The following is a 21,413-nucleotide window of genomic DNA, read 5'->3' on the forward strand; positions in this document are numbered from 1 at the left end:
AGCACAATAATTGTCATCATAAAAATCTAGTTCAAGAAATTGAAACCAAAGAGGTTAAGCATCTTACCTGCCTCCATACGTGAATTCAGAAGGGACATAAGAAAATAAGAATCAGATATTTAGCTACTCAGAGCCTTCCTGGGTCCTGTGCTCCTCACTAAAAATGGAAGTACCACTTCCTTTTCCTCGGGTTACATAACCTAAGCTCTGGAGAAGAAGGCTGAACCTGTCGATGGAATGTGAGCTCGCCTTGCTGTTCTTACACACAAGCCAGGGAGCCCTGCCGCTGGCGGAATTTTGTCACGAAAGGCAAGGCTGTCCCTCCTTATTTGTTCAGTCCCCAGGGATCTCACAGAAGGAGGATTTCAGGAGAACAGAGCAAGAATGAACATGAACAGGAAGGAAGGGATCATTAATGCAACAACAAATCCGAGCTCACTCAGCCAGGAAGGCAGATAAGTGGCTGACTTGATTATGAAGACTGGGAAATTAAGGATTGGAAAATAATTTTTATTCCCCTTTCCGAAGTCCTTAGTAAGTGAATTTGTTTTTTCTTGCTGTACTGGAGATTGAATCCAGGGAGTGAGCTACATTCCCAGCCCCCCCTTTTTTTTAATTTTTGAGACAGGGTCTTGCTAAGTTGCCCTGCTTGGCCTCACACTTGAACTCCTCCTGCCTCAGCCTCCTGAGTAGCTGGGATTATGGGCATGTACCCGGCTAGGAAGTGAAATTCTAAGAACCAGAGAAAGGCACTTTCCTCCTAACCATGGACAGCTAAGGGGTTTGAGATATGCACTCGTGGTGGCTCTGCAAGACAGACTGTTGTCACCACCAGAGAGGAATCGGCTGAGGTGCTCCATAGGCCTGGGAGCTTGTGCCGCATGCTTTGCGGAAAGGGTTATAGACGCATCCCCTGCAGTGGGCCCAAGATGCAGGGGAAAATGGTGCATTGCTGAAAGGAGGGGATGTAGAGCCACAACAGTTTTATCTTGTAAGCCCAGCACTCGGGAGGCTGAGGCAGGTGGATTGCAGCAGCTCGAGGCCAGCCTGGGCCACATAGTGAGTTCAAGGCCAGCCTGAACTACATAGCGAGACCCTCTCTTAAAAAAAATCTAGACCAGAAAAGAATAGAAAGAATCCATCTCCCAGAGAGAAAGTTGAAGGGCAGAATCCACATCCATCCTCCCCAGTGCCCCCAGCCCCACACTCACCCCGCCCCGACGCCCCTGGGCGGCAGAGGGTGGTCATGGTACACTGGGTCCGGGCACGTTTTGGCCAGCAGTGGTGTCCATCTCTTCCCAGCTCCAGCAAGGGGACCTGGTGGTTACCATGCATCCCTGCACGTGGAGCCCTCTTTGCACAGGGCGTGGTGGGGGGCAGAGGAGCTTCCTGCAGATCTTAGGGTCCTCTCTACATGGCTCCCTGGCAAGTCCTGGAGAATGGGAGGTTTCAGTCCAGCTGTATTACCCTGTTTTATTCATTCATTCATTTACCTTGCGGTACTGGGGCTGGACCTAGAGCGTCTACACTGAGGTTCGTCCCTAGACCTTTCTCTGCTGTTTATTTAGAGACAGGGTCTCACTGAGAGGCTGAGTTGCCCAGGCTGGGCTCCACTTGCCCTCCCCTGCCTCACCCTCCTAGGGTGCTGGGGTCACAGGGGTGCACCACCACACCCAACCTCCCTCAGTACCCTTGTAGGGCCTCCGTTCCCTTTTTAAAACAGATTTGCCAACCTCAGAGACTCCATTGTTTCAAATCTCAGAAAATTCTGTGGATTTGTTTGCAGTGTGAGAGAACTGTTTTAGAAAATCCACAAATTACCGTATATCTAGAATAAAAATATTTTAGAAGTTGACTAAAAAGATTACTGCTCACCTAAAATACACTGTCATTACCGTCATATTCTGACATATGATCCTACTGTAATTAGAAATATAATTTCCTTCTTTCCTTCCCTAAAATGTGAACTGTCAGGAAGAATTGCATTTCACACATCTGGCCTGGGTCACTCCTCACCTGTTAATCAGCTTTTGGCCTGCAGGAGGAGTTAAAGGCCTGTGAGTGTGTCGGTGGCTGGGTTCCATTCTCCTGTGCGCCCTCACAGACACACACCACACAGATATGCACCACACACACACACACACACACACACACGTACACCCAGAGGTGCACACCTCACAGAAACACACTCCACAGACTCACACATATGTCTTACACAGACACATACCATGCAGGCACATAGCAAACATACACACAAACACTCACACTCACGCACACTCGTACAAAGCAGGCGCGTACACCCTGTCACTGAGAACCACTGTTACGGAGGACCTAACCCCGCCTCAGCCAAGCTCAGGCCTGTGATGAAATCGCCAGCTGTTCTCTGGAAAGAACTCTGCTTGCTCTGCTCCCGCCTCCCCACATTACCTGGACAGATGGGAACTGGGTGGAGGAAGAAGGGTGGGACTTGTGCTGCCCCCACCCCCACCCCCCCCAGCCACAGCTCTGACTGGCTCTGAGCTCTTCGGGAGAGTTCAGTGGCCGGACTGAGTAGTCCTGCCAGTGTCATGTGCTTATCGCTGGCAGCTGCCATTTCTGGGGAGCCTCTCAGGAGCCAGTGTGTAGCATAGCATGTCCAGGTCCACCACAGAATCTGTACTTTCTCCCAGTATGAATTATTTTGCTCAGTGGCTGAGATCTCTGAGCCTCACCTTCCCACAAGAGCAAAAAATTCAGGAGTGAAATCTGAGCATTTCAACCAGAATCCTTCAAAAATTGTTTCAGGACTAGACGCTAAGTAACTGTTCCCAAAGGATATTGACAATCATAAACATGGTAGAATTTGCATAATTATACTGCTAAATATATACATGCCATTTAAAATTTAACTGCCCTAGCTAGTATATTAGCACAATTAAGCAGAAAGAGAGAAAGGAAGGAGAGAACATTCTTGGTAGATTTTATTTTCAAAAACCATATCTGAGTACCATGCCAAAAAAAAATATTTGAAGACAAGAACACCAGAAACAGTTACTGAAGCACAAAATCATAGCCCATTGTCTTGCTTATCCCGTGATGTTATTTTAGAAATATTTAATCTGTGTAACTATTTTCTAAGAGCATTCAGCCCCTTGAAGTCTAACTTCATGAGTACAGAGTATAAGATGCCAAATCAATTTCTGTTGCACTCTCATAATATTAAAAAGCAAATAAATCTGAGAGTGCTTTTTATATGAGACTCTCGAGTGACATCTTCCATCTAAGATGTACAGCAGCACAGGAGGGAGACTGAAAATTTGGTGGCTGTGCTTTCTTCTGCCGCTGCTGGATTCATAGACTGTGCCAAAGGACACTTGAGTGTGATAGTCTGAATAACTGTGGGACATTAGAAATCAGAGAGGAAAATTCTTTCTTTCACGTCTGTACTCTGGAGACAGCCAACAGGAGCTTGTTGGAAGGAACATGCTTTTATAATAGCCCTGTTGAGGTGGAAATGAAGAGCTAGGACTAAGCAGTTGAAACTTGATTCTGGTATTTAGTCGTGCGCATGGGCGCCTCTTCGCTCTTTAAGGATGCTTCAGTTAGCATCTAACAGCGACAGGTGTACCCAGACCTGGAGACAGCAGTGAGGGTGGCGTCGCAGGTGTGGGGCGGCCTCCTGCCCAGGAGTCCAGAGACTTTGGGGTGGAGCTGCACTCACAACCCCTTTGACGCTTGGGACAGGCTTCTCACGTTGGAGCTTCTGGAAGGAAGACATACTTGGGTATGAATGTGGCTTTGCCCACTGAGCCCCCTTCAGCTCCAAGGGGAGAACAGGTGTGCGTGTCTGCGAGACTCTGCCGAGGGAGACAGGGCGTGACAGCGTGTGAGGCTCTGTCTTCCCTTGCTTATAAAATTACCCCATTAAATGGCATCATCATCTCTATCCACGGCACATAAAACAGCCCTTTAGAGTTGTAAAACCCTAGGACATTTATGTTTTGCTATTTTCTATTTGTAGTCTGGATCACAGAGTATAAAACATCTTCATCGAAATAACATTCGATTCAAGGGTGCTCATTGCACAGTGACTGATAACTCCCCTTCCCAGTGTTGGACAGATTCCTCCAAGTGGGACTCAGTTTGTCACACGCGTTAAACTCGAGCTGAGATTCTGTCTTTCCACTGTCTGCCCCTCGAGCAGCTAAGTTCAACAAACGAGGAAAGAGTCTCATGGAGAAGCAGATTCTTGCTCTGTTTGAGCGTCTAGATCTGGAGACAGAGCCACACAAGACCTTGTTAGGGTTTCTGAGGCGCTGTACGTTTGGAAGGTAGAGTCTCTTGTCTTTGGACAGCTGGAAGGAAGGAGAAACAAAACCGTGTGTGTGGAAGAAAGCCTGCACGCTGTCTGTCCGTCGTCATTTTACATCACTTTTTCATTTTACGAGAATTAAATGTTATCATATTGGTACTTTGAGAGGTGGGATGGACCCATGGTTTAGCTGTTAATAAGATGAAAGTGTAAATTGGGGTTTCTGTCATTTAAAATGTCTTCTGACTGACAGGCCTTTGAAGGTTTTCTGAAGTAGGTTTTATCCTGCTAGAGAGCAGTGAGTCTGGATGATAGAAACAGGGTGAGTTATTCTGACAATTGTTTTTTCCTTTGTGCGTGTTTAGTCAGAAGTGAGGCACATCAGAGTTCTCCTAGGTAGTTCTCCTGGCTGCTCTATAGCGCGGGGCTTTTACCTCGGGGCTGTTGACAGTGTGGGCGAGACACCTGGATGTGGGCTCCATCCCGAGCTGTCTGGCCTCTCCCCGCAGGAGGCCACGAGCAAACCCCATCCTCCCTCGTCCTGACAATCAGAGGTCTCCAGACGCTGTCCGCCCCCAGAGGGAGGGTGTCCCTGGAGAGAAACAGCTACTGTAAAGGAAATTTGAATTTTTTTCTAAAACTTAGTGACATAGAGGAAGGAAAGTTGCCCATGCTGAAGCAATATATAAATTGTGCCATTCATAAGGCATGGATCTTGGCAGTGATTATTTCAGTTCTGCCCTTTACCTCTTTGTAAGGCAGCTCATTATCCATAGACTTGCTGTTATTACCTTCAGTTCAAGTGATCAGCCATTTATTGACGGGCAGAAATGCTAGCAGACTTCAGAGCCAGACTGCCTGGATCAAATCCCAGTCCCAATACTTGCTAGTAGCGGGGGGGGGGGGGGGGGGGGGCCGGGGGGTGTCTTTGACAAGTATGGAATTTTTTTTTTTGTACCGGGGATTGAACTCAGGTTCTTGTGCTTGAGCAGCAGGCGGCGAAACCAGAGCTGAATCCCCGGCCCCTGGAACCTTATTCTGTGTCCGTTAGCCCATTTGTAAAGTGGAGATGGTAACAGTCACTGCTTCATAGAATGCACGAGGTATGGTAAATGCATAAGAGTTCCTATTTCAAGCAATGTGCTCCACTAAATGCTACTGACAAGGGAGATAAAGACACAGAGATGGACAAGGGGCTGCCTGAGGAGGGAGGGAGATGCGATTTTTAATATAATACCAGAAAGCACCAAAAGTTGGGGTGGAGGGTGGGGTGAGAGAGTAAAACAGTGTGAGCAGAGTGTGAAACTACCAGGGCAGAGCTATTCAAATTAGAATCTTTAGGGTGTCAGAGGCACTTTCAAGTCCACTTCAGGGGAATGAATAGCCAGGGTTGTGCATTCTCTTGGGTGCAGGGCAGAAAGACCAGCCAGATTTAGGGCATCATTATAGGGTTGCATCTGAGCTGTGTGACTGACGATAAAGGTGCCGCCAGGTTTGGTTGAAATTGGTAGGTCATCTGTTGATGCCTCAGCGTACCTGAGTGACTCAGCTGCTCTGCATCGAGTTGTCATGCAGCTCTAATTGTGGATCAATAAGTTTTTATCAAGATCCTCTTATGTGCTTAGCTACAAAGAGGACGTATTGCTGGATACAAAGAAACTCGGAGGCGACTCCTACAAGTAGGGAACATAAATATCAAAAGTTTAATATCCACATGCAAGCTATGCCACAGTTAAGTACAGGAGGCCCTGAGCCAACTGAATACCTACTTTGAGGGAATACCCACAAACAGGGTTTCACCCTGGACATTTCTTTGGGTGTTGGTAATGCCCAGGGATGCTTCTCATCCTGAGAGTGAGTGTCTCCTGCAGAAACAGAAGGGAGGGAAATCTGCCTAGTCCAGTGTGTCTCCCACAGCCTTGAGATTACAGGGAAATCTCTCCCCAGTGTTTCAAAGTCCAGCTGGGAAGTTAGGACTTGATTTCCTTGAAAATGATACAGAACAACAATAGGACTAATAATACATTGTAGGTTAAAAAGGCTTCTGTGGGCCAGCTGGAAAGCCACCCACCACTTATTCCAAGTTCTACACAATGGAAGTACAAGTAAACTTCTCAATTACAAGCCTGCTATAATTTGGGGGGCTGCTTGTACATAATTAATTCCAAAGTGGCGACACAGACAGTAATTTGCTAAGAATTCAGAAAAGAGAGCACTTGCCCAAAGTTATACTAGCCTGGGAGCCTTCAAGATGATCCAGGGGCCGGGGATTTAGCTCTGTGGTTCCAACACCTGCCTCACAAGCACAGGGATCCGAGTTCGATCCCCAGTACAAAAAAAAAAACAAAGATGATCCAGAATTTAAGGCATATACACAATGAAATGAAAAGATATCGCTTGAAAAGACAGACTGGTCTTAATGCAAAATTTGCAATATTTTTAACTTCACAGCACCTGTAAAAGTACATCACAATATGGTTTTCTGCCAATCTCAGAAATCAGATAAGTGCCAATAATTTGAATTATTACTTTATGCATAGGAAATTTCATGGTTAAATAATATTTGCTGAGTTCAAGCAACAGATGTCTGATAACACCCTCGACCAACTGACAGATTTATGAAGCTAGCGCTACTCTTACACAAGAAATATTCTGTCCAAAATACCCAAGAATTACCACCACACAATCTGTGCTACTTTAAACAAGCCAGTTTCTCAGAGGGGAAAGCCGTCATCTGTCACTAATTAGATCAAATTAAAATGCGTTTCTGCGTGTCCTTTGAATATTCAAGAGGGGCTGTCAATCACAAACCTTCAGTCTGAAACCAGAGTTGCCTGAGTGCTGTGAGGTTCAGATAACTCCTCTCCCTCACCATCTAGAACCTCTTCAAAGAGAAGAGTTATGTGTAGGTGCAGCTTCAGCCTGTTTGAAAAGTGGCGAGATTAGCTCGGGGTCTAATCAGCAAGGCGGCCACCCAGCCTGCAGATGGGTGCTCTAAGTACCCACAGCGCAGCCAGTGAATGATCCCGGGCTCTCGTGATACCCAGACCACGTGTTAGCCCGCTTTATGATTAGTTGTCCTTCTGTCTGATGGAGATCACACTTGTCCTTATTTGAACCCTGGACTTCAGTTTTCGTGATTCAAAAATAAAACCAGACCTAAGTGTTAATTCTATCTCACAGAAATAGCGGTCGAAAGAGTGTGTGTTGCCCATGATACTCACGAAAGCCAAGTCGGATTATCAGAAAACACCTCCTTCCCCTCCCTGTTCGCTCTCAGAGCTAAAGACCATGGAGAACACAGTGTCCTAAGGGCTGACTTCATAGAAGGTAAAAAAGACGAGGCGTTGGAAGGTGAGGCAACTGGAAATATTTGAAAAAAATGATATTTTCACCTAGCCTGTCCCTAACTTCATCAGCATGCAAAAGTAACTAGGAAGACAAAACAAAAAAGAAACACATATAGGAAATATCTTCCTTCTTCTTCCTAAGCATCGTTATCTTATTTCTTTGGGATCCACCCTAAGACTTTATGGGGAACGGGAGCTAATTTTCACAGCCACCTGAGGAGCACAGAAGACACAGCCTCTCCGCAGCTCCTGACACTGTCTCTCACTTGAAGGTAAGTTATAAGCTACGACACGAATAGTGGTTCCTACCAGTTCATACCTGTGTAAAAACTGAGGTGTCACTTTCCCCAGAATGACTGTTAAAGATAGTACCCCGAGGGAGAGAAAGAAAATGCAAAATGGGTGACTATGAAGCAAGCAGGGTGTAGGCTTGCCTTGGGGAGTGGTGACTGAGCGAACAGGAAGTGAAGTGCCAACGGGAAGTAGCCAGCCAACAGGAAGTGAAGTGTCCCACCTGAGCAGTGGTTGGCACAGCAGGCAGCTCAGCCATATGGAGCACGCTGGCCTCAGAGCTCTACGGGCTTTGTTTTCCGAACAAATTTCTACCTCACTGAGCCTGTGCCCTTCACTGTAACCTGAGGACGGTCACTCCTCCTCCTCAAGGGTATTGCTGTTCAAATGAAAATAGATGCAGAAGCACTTTGTTAGCCAGAAAGTTCCCTAGCAATAAGAGTTTTACTAATATAAAACTATGACACCGTCTCGTCAGGCCTGCCGTTCAGATCTGAGAGAGGATTGTGTGCTCAACGCAGGCTTGGAATTTTTTTCTGGTCCCAACCCAGAGCAGCCTGCACAGAAAGTAACTAGGAACCAGGGTGAGGATCACCGGCAGCAGTTCCTAACCCCAGTTTCTATGCCCAGCAAAGCCGCGTTGCAGCTGCGGGGCACCCGGCTGGGTGTGGCTGAGCTTTGCTCTACTTGCCTGGCCTGCTACACCCTTTTTTTTTTTTCTTTTTTTGCTTCAAACAAGATCACAGAACAGAATACAAAGAATTACAGGCCTAAATAAGTCCCGTCCAACTAGAAAGTCCTACAATTCTAAAATTCTCAGTGAGGCCAGATTTCACACGGGGCCCTTCTGGGGGCGGGTGTAGGACCATGGGTGCCCCTGTTTAGCAGGGAGTGGGAGCCCCAGGGGACACATGTCCTCTGCATGCTGAGACCGTCAGCTTTCTGTCCCTGTAACAAAACACTTGGGATAAACAACGTAATCATAGAAAAGGTTTGTTTTGGCTCACAGTTTCCAAGGGTTTGGGCCGTGGTTTCTTAGCCCTGGCTCTGGGCCTGTGTGGTGCTGTTCCTCGGGATCAGAGCTTGTGACAAAGGAGGCGTGGTCACCTCAGGGTGGCCAGGAAGCAGAGAGAAAGAGACAGGATGAGGCCAGAGTCCCCTTATCCCTTCAAGGGTGCTCCCAGTGACCTAGATCCCCTCAGTAGGTCCCACCCAGGAGTCCCTTGCGGGGGGACCGAGCTTTCTTTTTTTCTTTTTATTAAATTCTTTTATTGGTACATTGTAGGTATACAACACAATTATATTTCTCATTGGGAATTGTACCTTTACATGATGCATCTTGGTTCTTATTTTTTCCCCCATACATGGGCCTTTCGAGGTTCAAATGACAGCAAGCCTTTTATGTTCCCTATGACAGACTCCGCTTGGTGTTCATTGGCTTCCTCGCTTTGAACTTGTCAGGGACTTTCCTTACTCAGGGGACTTTCCATTTGTTGTTTCTTCTTCCTTGTGTATTCTTGAACCAGACGTCTACCTGGCTGGCTCCTCTCCAACCTCAGGGCTCTACCCAGTGCTGTCAGCTCAGAAAGGCCGCTTCTGACCATCATGTATGACGCTGTAACAACCCTACTGAGCCCTGCCACATGCATATATGCAAATGATACCATTCAAAAAACAGTGCATGCATATTTAAATATAAACATGTGTTTATACACTTGTACATGTACCTATATATATATTTCTTAGTTTATTATCACTACTGTCACCCCATAGAATGTAAGCTCATGGGGATAAACCCTTTGTTTTATTTGCCACTATAACCCCAGCTCCCTGAATTGTGCCTGGTTAGTGCCCAAGAAATATTTGCTGAATGAATGAACTGCCAGAGATAAGATGAAGCCTTCCATCTCTATAGTGCTGCACGGACGCTTGTGCATACATTTCCTCATTTGCCTCCATTTCCCATGTCTCTGTGGAACGTCAGCCTTTGATTAGATAAGGCGGTGGCTACCAGCCTGATGTCTGAGGAAACCGAGACTCAGAGACACTTAAGTGACCCAGCAGTGGAGATTAAGCCTCTCCTTTGATGTCCAGTAGTCAACTTGAATGCGGCGTGTCCGGCCGGGCATGAACTCCTGTCTTCTACTTCTTGTGTAACGTCAGCTCACTCATCCAGGCACTTAGGCCGAAAGCCTTAGTGTCACTGCTGTCTCTCCCGGCCACATCTGGGCACCAGGAGAATACAGTCAGAGCCGTATGCAGAGGTGGCCTGACTCCGGCTGCTGCTTGCCCTCACAGCTACCACCCTTGCAAACCACCACTGCCTCCCACCCAGTCTCAGGGGCCACCTGAGTCTCCCCACCCTGTCCATGCTCACTCCAGTCTTTTCTCAGTGCAGAAGCCAGGGGCTTCTTGCTCATAAATGCAGAGCCCATTTGTCCCCTCTTGGCTCAGACCTCCCCAGTGGTTCCCGTCACATTCAGAGTTGAAGATAAAGTCCCCAAGTGGCCCACATCTGGGGAGACGCACTTCCCAGCTGGCGTGGAACCACTCCTGTTGATCCCTGGGGTCCTTGTGCAATGACAGCTCTATCTTTCATTTTGAAAAGTGTCCTCATTTTGCAAGATAAGTTACAGGACCCCCCCCATCAGCTCAGACAAAGCCAGCTCCTGTGACCCCCTCTTGTTCAGTCCACTGCAGGCACTCTGGCCCCTCAGCTCCCCCAGCCTGTGCCTGCTGCGGTGAGTGTGTGCATGTGTGTGCAGCTCGCTCTCGAGTCCCCGAGGTCTTTATCCCAAAGTCCCTGTCTCAGTGAAGCCCTCTGTGGTCACTCTCTCTAAAAGTCCAACAGAGCCTTCCCAACTCTCTTGCAATTTTTTTCTCTCCATGCATTGGCATCTGACTGGTTTGTTACTCGCTTTGCTGATGGTCTGAAGACTTTAACCTCCGTGCAGGCAAAGATTAGTGTCTGGTATTTGCACTTCTGTGTCTTCGCTGCCTAGAACACGACCTGGTCGGTAGCAGGTGCACAGTGAATGTTGGTTTAATCGTGGATGAAAGAGGAGTTGCACCTCATGGGTGGTGGAGTCAGAGCACAGACCTGTGTCAGCCCTGCTCTACTGCCTTGGCTCTCACCAGATTGAGCGGGTTGGTGCTGCTGGCCTCCCCTGGCCTTCTCTTTGGAAACTGTTCTGTCCTCCTCCTCCTTCCTCTCATGCTATAGTGAAGCGCCGCCATTTCCAGCTTCATACCCATGTCACTTCTTGCCTGGAGCTGCCCCGCGCTGGCTCACTGCCCTGTCTCCATTATCCAGACCTTCATAAGAATCCCAGTGCAGACAGCTGTTAGCATCGTGGACTCCCAGCACCTAGCACAGTGCTCACGCCACAGGGCTTGTTGAAGTGGACTAAGGTTCATGTTTCCAGGGTTTCCCAAGGCCCTGAAGAAAATAAACAGCGTCAGTTACTAGTATGTGAAGAGGCATCCGTCGGAGGAAACAGTGTAAATTCCACAGCATCCCCTCTTCACATCTCATTATAAGCTTTCATTCCCCCCGTGCCTCTGTGTGTTTATGAAGAAAGATTTGAGATAGATTTCTTCCCCGAATCCATATAAATGTCTGCATTTCTGCCTGTTTTTTAAGCAGGTGTCCTTAACTGTGTTTGTCTTCATGGATCATAAGTTAAATGCAGAGCATTTCAGATGGGTACCTTTGGTTTGGTCACTTGTGACTTGGGAACGTGTGACTGCCTAGTGAGAGGATTACCCTACTCCCTCCTAGAAGCATCACCAAGCGGAAGTGCGGTGGGCAGAGGTAGACAGGACATAGGGGCCATTTCTGCTGTTTATTGCCTTTCTCGGTCAGTCGGATGGCAAAGCCAGTCCAGAACAGGAACAGGAAGGCTGGGACAGCCCGGCGGTGAGGGAGCCCTGCCGGGAAGGTGGTAAGGGACTATGGGTCCGCACTCCATGCTACAGTTGGATCTGAAGCATCTCCCAAATGCCTGTGTGTTGAAGCCTTGGTCCTCCGCTCAGGTACTGTTGGGAGGTGGCAGAAACTACTCGGTGAGGCCCGGTGGAAGGAAGGTAGGTTCTTGAGGGTGTGCCCTCGAAGGGATAGTGGGGCCAGCCCCTGCCTCTCTCTGCTTCCCAGCCACTGTGGAGAGACAGACCTTTTCTGCCATGTGCGCCACACCTTGATATACTGTGCTGACACAGCCCCAGAACAGCAGGGCCAGGTGACCTGGACTAAAGCCTCTGAGGCATGAGCCAAAATAAACCTTTCCTCCTTTTAAGTTGTGTATTTCAGGTATTTTATCACAGTGACGGAAAGGTGACCAACACACTAAGTGAAAGGCAGGAAAATTAATAGGGATTCTCCAGACAGTACTGGCAGCTGACGGTGAGGGAATAAAGCCAGAATGTATAGGTAGAGGGCTGCTTTTCATGAAAAAAGTGACCTAAGAAACAAAAGATTGCTTTGCTCAAGGGGGATTTTTAGGGTTTCAGATTCAGGCAATAAAGCATTTCAGTTTAGAGTTCAGAGCCAGAGCATGACTGCAAGGAAGAGTTTGAAAATCCAAAATGCCAAATTTCTGCAAGGGTTATCAGGGTGAATGTTGAAATTACAAAAGACACTGCCCTGAGATGTGTCAGTCAGGAGAGCAGCTTCCCGTATGGGAACTGTCCGAGGACAGGAGGGAAGTTCCTGGCTGCTGGAAGACAACTTAAGCATAAGTAACGCCAGTTGCAGAAGAAAGGGACACGTGGAGGTGGCGTCATGATAGAGAACACAGATGTGCCCCGTCTTCCTGCCCACTCCATGAATGAGGGCAAGGGGAGAGATAGCAGCTCCCTACCCCCAACTCCATCAATACCCGCTCAGTGAATCCACTGGTAGTTAGCTTTCCATTGTGTGGGAAAATACCCGAGAAAATCAACTTAAAGGGAGCAGAGGTTTATTTGAGGCTTTTCCATTTTATATGTGTATAGTTCCTATTTACATTCCCTGTGTGCAGTTGGTGCGTGCACGTGACACATCTTCATTCTTTCTTCATCTCCTTCCCCTCCTCCCCTCCCCCCCATTTGTAAAAGATCTGCCTCCCCACTTCCTATTATCTATCTTTTATTTTGCTCTTTAGTTATATTTTTGGTTTCTTACATAAGAGAAACCGTGCCATGCTGAAGGTTGCATGTCTGACTTATTTCACTTAGCATCGTGGTCTTACATAGAGAACACCAGGCCAGAGCAGAATACACGCTGCAAAGGCACCGCCCCAATCTACTTCCTCCCACCAGGCCCCACTTCCTAGAGTTTCCACCTCCCTCACAAAAGGCCCATGAGCCGTGGGCCAAGCATTCAACACATAAGCTTTGGGAGTTTTTCCTAACAGTGTTTTCAGTTATATACCTTTTTTTACTTTAACCAATAAATAACTTTGAGCAGAAATACGAAGGTCATTGTTCAGAGCAATATGTGAGGCTTTACCAGGAATTCCAGTCATTTGGATTCCTGAGTTTTGCTGAACTCATCTAAAAGCAGTGTCTTCAATTACTTCAGGGTTTTCCCCCTTCATACTATAGAGTCGGGGCATGAACAAACAAGGCCACAGCCCAGCTTTAAACTTGTTCATTATTGAGTTCTGAAAAATGCCTTCAGTGCTGCCAAGACTAAAAAGGTTTCAGTTCAGTTTGATTTCTCCCAGAGAGAAAATGTTGACATCGTGAAAGGAAGATGCTGCTTAGGAATAACGGTACTTTGCTGTACCCACAGGGGCTAGTGTGGCACTTAGCACATATTATGGGCCCAGAAATATGTGCTGAATGACTTATTAGCCATTCATCACATTCTGGGGGGAGAGAAATGAGAGGGAATGAGCAGGGTATTAGTCAGGTTTTCGTTGCTGCGACAGAATACCTGAGCTGAACAATTTAAAAGAGGGAAAGATTGATTTTGGCTCGTGGTTTCAGAGGTTTCAGTCCACGGTAAATTGACACTGTTGCTCTGGGTCTATGGTGAAGCAGAACATGATGGACGGGAGAGCATGATGGAGCAAGGTTGCTTACCTCTTAGTGGCTCAGAGAGACCAGGGTGTCAACGTCCCCTTCAACCCCACACCCTGAATGACTTAACATCCTTCCATTAGGCTCCACCTCCTAAAGGCTCCACTATCTCCCAGTTGAGCCACAGGCTGGCCACCAAGCTTTTAACACAGGAGCCATTGGGGTGTACCTAAGACTCAAAACCATAACAGGAACAGAAATGAAATCACAAAATATTAGAATTGGCCAATTGAGGGCCCACCTAGTACATACTCTTAAAATGCCAGTTTTGGTTACTATAGTTGTTGCAGACTATCCTGTGCCAACCACTGCTTTTCAGAATGAGTAACTAGTTAGGAAAGTTAATGCTTCTGACTTAAAACTAATCACATCAGTTCAGCTGGCCAGTTTTAGCCTGCTCCTCTCTATCTCGTTTGGATATTTACAGACATATCCTGTGGGATTCCTTGTCTGGAAACTTCCAGACTCATACTTGTTGCAGTGTTGACCTGTTTTTAATACCCATTCATGTACTGAGCCATACAAGGATAAGGACCTAATCTGGGTTCAATGAGGCCTTGGCCGGTACAGACATATCACAAGTCAAAGAATATCGAAGGTGACGCCTGAAATAAAAAGTTGTATAAATGGAGTCATTAGCTAAAAATAGTTCCCCAAACACAGGTTGTTTTGCGTCCTTCCCTTAAAAATAGACCAAGCAGCCCAACAGCAAATCAGGGTGTTGCTCATCTCGCAGATGGACACAGAGCTGGCAGGAAAGCCGGGTACAGCAGTCGCTGACTGGAGCTGAGGTCAGCACTTCCCCTGAATTTGCCTTGGAATTTGTACCCAAATTGTGTTTGGGCCTCGAGAAGATTCATTCAGCCAAGCTGATTTATGGCAGTAAATGACCACTTAACCATACCTCCTAATCACATAAATAGGGATTATGGAGTGATATAGAATGGTTTATGAAATCATTTTTGAATCATCTTTTCAACAGTAATTATACCAGTCCTGGAATACCTTAAACCCAATGATATTGGCATCCATTCACCTAAGCAACTTTAATATTCTGGTGATTATCATGCAAAACTGACAGTGCAATAAAATGACAGGCTTACGCTTAATTCCTCTTCTTCCACTGCATTTCTTTTATTTTTTTCCCCTTTCACATTAAAACATACTTCATAATATTTCATCACAGGAGAAGGCTGTGTAAGTTTCCAGTTGCTGTAATTTAGTTAAACCATAAAATTGTTTCCAGATTACCAACCATGAAATGGAAAGACAATCTTATTTATGAATTTATAAATTAGATAATCTCCCTCAAATGAATCCTGAAACCAGAAACACTTTGATGATTAAGTAGGGGAGAAGAGTTTTCTCATTACCATGTGTCAATAGAACTACGTTTTCCTAGAGTGGTTTTGGGCGAGACAGCGGAGCTCGAATGCGTGATCAGTTCAGACTGGCTGTTTCCTGGGGAAGGGAGGGAACACTCCTCCTGCTGTCGGACCCAGGAATCTCAACTCTGGGGAGGGTGGCAGGTGAGCAGCTGAGACCTCAAACCTCCTTCCAGGTGGTCCTGAGGGTGACGCCAGCTGGAAGGGTCCATGCAGGAGCATGCCTGCCCTGGCACACAGACACTGAAAGGAAAGCAAAGCACCTGGCTACCCAGTTGGGATATGGGCTTCTGCCCCAAAGCATCCAAAGTCTCGCCCAGGTAGTCCTCCAGTGCTGTCGTTAGCACTCTCAATGAGGAGTGGAATGTGATTTGGGAATTATCTTCATGCACATCCTGAAATCGTTATCGGGGAAAGCCCAGGGGAGAAGCTGAGCACCCACAGCGCAGAGGAAAATCCCAGTGAGCCTCTCGTGCAGGTGACCCACCTGTGCAGTGCTACTCCGTACTTTGATCCACAGTCAGGACCAGCTGAACATCAGTGTCCACACTACAGAGTCATCCCAGGGCGCTGTTGTGGTTCTGATGCCACTGCCCCGCTTGTTTGCAGGCCGGTGAAGGCCATAGCCTGGAGAGGGGTCGGAGGGAAGCTAGCCGGCCCTGGGCAGCATTGTACCCAGAGGCAGGGTTGGAGTCCAGATTCCCAGCACTTCCTTCTGCCATTTCCCTCTTAGCAGATTTTTGTTTATTCTCTACAGCCACAGATTCACCTGTCTCTTGCATTTCTTCATACTGTTGTCTTTGTGTGCTTAGATCGTTGTCCTGCTTTCCCGCCCCACACTCTGGTTGGGCAGAACTGCAGGCCACTTCCTAACCAAAGCTGTGTAGATCCTGCAAATGCCATACCACTTAAAGAAAACCAGTGCGTGTCTAGGGCTGAATAAAAGCAACCAGCTTGTAGCTCTGAGTTCACCTCCTGCCATGAGTCGTGAGTCTCACTCCAAGCACTGCCCTAGACAGAGTCAGTGCCTGTGGGATGTGAAGGTCTGAACCGCTCCCACCCAGCACGGAGCATTTTCCCCAAGGAAGTCACTTGTTTCTCAAGAGTTTGTGTGAGTCAGTGTCTCCCATGGGGCAGACAGCCTGGCCAGCCACCGCCCCATCATTTCCGAGATCCCACTATAACTTGGATCAATAAACGGGATTTCCAGTGAGTTTTAACCAATTTGTTTTTGTTGTTTGAATTCCTTACTAATTTTTCTCTTTGACACACTGACCATCTTATGGGAATGAGGAGGCCAGGGGCACAGGTATGGCTGAAACTGCTCCACAGCTCAAGGCGCAGCATTTCCTGTTGGTGCATCTGGAAGCATTTGTAAGGTCACCCCGGTACACCGGCAGATGCATTTCCATGCTTCCCAGGCGAGATTTCTTCTCTCCACTCCACTAGAACAGAGACACCCTAACATTAATACTTAGATGTGGGGTCGGGGTGGGTTTACAATCAGTACCTCTCCCGACTGCACGCCTTAGCTCCAAGAAACTCAGTATTGTGACAGAACCATCAGCTCTACTCATAAACTGAACACATGGAATTCTGAAGTCAGAAGCTTGTAATTGCAAAATTAAACTTGACATTGCATAAGGCATGAAAAGTTATATTCTGAAGGCAAAACTCAAGGCCCTGAGCTCGCAAACAATCATTTGCCACAAAGTTCAGGACACAGACATACCATGTTTTAACCAGTTGCTTTTTTCTAGTGAAAGACTAGATCACTACCATTAGTGTTTGCACTGAGCACCCGGTGATGTAGTTGAGCTGTGTGTGAGAGTGACAGTGTATGGATGTGCTGTTTGTCACCTGGGAATCACCATTGCCCACACTAGCGGCCCACAGCTGTGAGACCTACAGTGCTCCCTCACCTCACACTCAGGCTAGGGCACCTGGTGATGGGGTATAATGGTAGACAAGAGGTCCACACCACTCTCTTCCTTTCCTGTTTTTGACTACTGAGTGTGTGCACATGAATTCACAGGAGGGGAATTGGGACGCCACTCTTCACTTAGTTGTTGTGCTGTTGTGTTCATAATGTATTGAAAATAATGATAAGAGTTCTGTGAAACAACCGTTGTCTGGGGCCCGGAAACATGAGCCTATTTCAAATGCCTGATGTGGCATCAGAAAGACCTAAAGAGAGAACACAGTATGGTATCTGTCCATGCTTAGTAACTGGAGGGACATTTTCTTAAAGTCTTGGGACGATCAGGTTGTTACAGATACTCGCTTTCCTGTTTTATCCTATAAAATCCTTGAAGCCAGAGTTTCTATGACATTAGATTGAATACCATATACTCCCAAGCAGACAGTCACTTCAGTCATATATTCCATGGTCTGAATAAGAGACATTTGTGCTGCCCTTGGGCTACACGACAGGTATAAGGTTACCTCCAGCAAACTTCTCCGTCATTCACTCCAAAACCAGGCGGTGACCTTGTAGCTGAGGAGAGCAGCTCAAAGCTGTGTGTGACTGTTCAGTTTCTGCCCCAGGGCATCGTTGGGCCCAGGGAGGAAGCTTTTTGTGCAAGGTAAAATAAGAACAGGGCAGAAAGGCTCCAAAACACACAAGAAGAATTTACTGGGGAGACGTCTTCAGGAGGTCTCTGCTGGCCCGCGCCGTGTTTTTAATGTGACCACCAGCTGACACTCACCTCTCCTCCCTCCGTCCTGACTTCAGCCGAGGACTGGTGGGCTCTTCTTCAGTTTTCTGAGCCAGGCCAGGGTGAACTTGCGCGGCAACCAGCCAGTACCTTTTGGAACCTTTGTAATAATCAGGTAGATCCTTCACCTAGAAAAACCAGTCTGAAAGTCAATAGAGCTTTAACAAACACTTCTCTTGTTTTCCAGAGAGAGGATGCAAGCCATGGAGAAGCAGATCGCCAGTCTAACTGGCCTTGTTCAGTCTGCGCTTTTTAAAGGGCCCATTACAAGTAGTAGCAAAGATGCATCTAGGTAAAAAGCCTCGGGCCATCCAAATGAAACATGAGTCCACCTGTTTCTCTTTAATCATTAAGATCATTCGTTCATTCAAATTCGTTTCCTCGTAATCATTTCAAGGCTGAAAATATTCATTTCTCTGTGATTCATGGGTCTTGGTTTGTTTTGTTTGCCTTCTGGTAATTCTTGGACGAAGGTGACACTTTGGCCAAGAAGGGTGAATGAGCGTCCGCTGCATGGGGCTTCGTGGACCACTCACCGCACAGTGCCTGCCAACACCGCCACACGTCTGCCGCCCTCTGAGAGTCACCAGTGTGACCGCTGCGCCCACCCCAGTGTCACGCACACCTGGGAGCCTTTTCCATCGCAGCCACAATTCCCTCATGGCTTTACCCATCTCCGCTGATTGCTTCGAGCACTGACCTGAAAAAGGCATCTTGGAAAATAGCTGACTCTGTTTTTCTTTTATTCAGTGAGAAAATGATGAAAACCACAGCCAACAGGAGCCACACAGACAGTGCAGGTGAGTGAGCGTTCTCGGTGCTCCGGCAGGCCTGGGGCTGCCTCCGGTCCACCTTGGCTGGGCAAGGACAGTGGGTAAACACAGGGGGCATCATTCAGAAATGGCTGCCTACATAGAACTTTGCACTCTGAGAAGCTGGAATCAGAATGAGTGATCTTAAGTGTGTTGAGCGTTGAGAAGTACAGGATGCGTGTTGGACCAAGAGGGTTAGCATCTTCGTGGGGATGTGACCCAGAGCAGGTGCGAAGGTGGCTAGACTTGGGGCAGCAAAAGGTGGGAGGGGGGGTGCAGGTGGAGGGGACTCAGGTGCTACTCTGCGAGCAACATGAAGCTGTCAGAAGGTCACTGGGAAGGATGCCAGCCCAGCTCCATGCGGGAGTGGCTGAGAAGGGACAGAAGCGAGTGGGGAGCAATCGGTGGTCCCGGCAGGAGAAAAGGGTTTTGCCTTTTAAATGCTAGCACTCCCCCACCAAAGAGGACTACATTAGTCAGTTTTCCATCACTGCAACAAAACACTTGAAAATGATAGCTCAAAACAATGAAAGATTTATGACTCAGAGTTTCAGAGGTTTCAGTCCATGGTCAGCTGGCTCCATTGCTTTTAGGCTTGTGGGGAGGCAGAAGCATCACCACAGAAGAGCGTGGCAGCGCAAAGCCACTCACCTCATGGCAGTCGGGAAGCAGAGAGAGCCTGAGAGGAGAAGGCCAGGGACAGGTCCAGTCCCCAGGATCACCCCCTGAGCCCCACTCCCTTCAGCCAGGCCCTGCCTCCTACATTTGCAGATCGCTCAGTGAGGTCATCACATTACTCATCCATCAGTGCATTGATCCTCTGATGAAGTTAAAGCCCTTATGATCCAATCCCTTCTAAAAGCTCATCAGCTGGGAACCAGCACATGGCCTTGGAGGGCATTTTAGACCCAAACCCTAACAAGCACCGATTCCACCCCCAGTGGAGTATCCCAGTGTCCCAGTTTCCTAAGAGTGAAGCCTTCTCCTGCAGTCTCAAGGGAGGCCCCTCTGGAGAAGATGCGGCCTTCCCTCCCATGGGGTTAGAAATAGAAATCCCTGGCAGGGACATGTTCAGAAGCTAAATTACACAGAAACATATGGCAAGTGGGGCCAAACCCTTAATTTGGGGGAAGCCGCATCGACTCATCTTGCACAGCATAGTGAAGTGGACAGAATTTGGAACTTAGCTTTGAGCCCCTCTTGGCCCCAGTTCCGTGCTAGCTGAGTTCAGCTTAGCTCCGAATCCAGCAAGGCTGTTTTTCCAGCAGCTTGCTGAGAAGTCAATCAGTAGCCTTGGCTGAAGCCAGAAAATTATTTCATCAAAATTGCCAAACTTGTCTGCAGAGCAGTTGCCAATTTGTTGTGGAGGTATTTACTCATTCTTTATTTTCTTATTTGTTATGAACTTGGGGGGAGAACAGAACGTACTAAACCCTAAAACCCTCCAGCTCTCCAGAGTCCATTCTAGAGTGGCTGGCCTCTGACGCCACTGTGTCCATGCGGGTGTGTCCTCTCTTTTCTTCCTCTTCACTCTCTGTGAGACGATAATAATAGCAAACGTTTAAAGAGTGCCTCCTGTGTTCCAGGCATTACTCTGGGTGTTTTCAGCATAGATTCTCCAACTTCTGACTGCACCCTCAAGGAGTTGGTGTGATCTTATCCTGAGACTGAACACATCCCAGCACACGTGACACATGTCAGTGCGGGCGACACACCGGTTATTGTATCTCATTCTTTATGTCAGATACTCGTGTCCCTTGGGAAGAAAGTTATTTCGTCTCTCTTTTGAAAAGCTTTGTAAATGTCTTTTTTGAGCACAGGGGAAGGAGCAAGTGTGTTTTCCTTGGATCTGTTTCCCCGCATGCAATCAGTAAGTCCAAAGGGATGAAGAGCTTAGTGGCCCTGGGAACCCACTGCCAGCTTTCTCTTCTGAAAGGCTTCACTGGTCAGTGATGCCCCTGGCAGCACACAAGTGTCCTTGCTCCCAGGTCTCTGCTGAATTGGGGGCTTCTCATTCCAATGTATCAGGCTAGATGTGGTCTGCAGGGGTTCTGTTGCCATAGCAGCATAGGATGATGCATAAAATATATTAATTCTTCCAGAGTCCTTGGAAGTAAGTTGCAAGACAAGAGTTCTTATCCTTGTCCTGTAGTCAAATAAACAGAATTATATAGAAGTCCAGCAACTCGTTTGGCCCCAGGGAAACCCTGCCTGGCTACATTAGAAATGTGCAGGTCATTATAAGTACAAGAGGACAGAAGGGATCTCCTACTTCCAAGTTATAGTGTGTGTTTCGTACTGTGGGTTACATCATTTAGCACATGTGATGCTATAAAGGAAGATGTTGCTGTCCATTTTTTACCTGAAAATTGACTCTCAGGGATGTCAAGTTATTCATTCAAAGCCACAGAGCTACTAAGTGACAGCCAGTCTCGCCATATCCCAACTCTGTGTCCTATCACAAGATAGATTAAGTTGACATCAACTGTGTACTTCTAATATGC

The 21,413-nt window shown here is 47.4% G+C and overlaps 1 protein-coding gene across 31 annotated transcripts in view; it reads left to right on the forward strand.

The window, feature by feature from the left end:
• The window catches only part of Kiaa1217 (KIAA1217 ortholog), a 744,735-nt gene that overhangs the window by 685,028 nt on the left and 38,294 nt on the right, over positions 1 to 21,413 (forward strand). For 24 of the 31 annotated variants that reach the window (XM_087207135.1, XM_087207139.1, XM_087207140.1 and 21 more), the window contains 2 exons: positions 18,285 to 18,389; positions 18,848 to 18,897. In XM_087207135.1, the coding sequence (XP_087063261.1) occupies positions 18,285 to 18,389; positions 18,848 to 18,897 (155 nt within the window). The remainder of the gene's footprint in view (positions 1 to 18,284; positions 18,390 to 18,847; positions 18,898 to 21,413) is intronic. The other 7 variants (XM_087207145.1, XM_021240518.2, XM_087207129.1 and 4 more) reach the window with 1 other exon arrangement.

This window comes from Heterocephalus glaber, unplaced genomic scaffold, assembly GCF_053883595.1.
Source record: "Heterocephalus glaber isolate CG9 unplaced genomic scaffold, H.glaber_assembly_v1.0 deba00000768, whole genome shotgun sequence".
NCBI lineage: Eukaryota > Metazoa > Chordata > Mammalia > Rodentia > Bathyergidae > Heterocephalus > Heterocephalus glaber.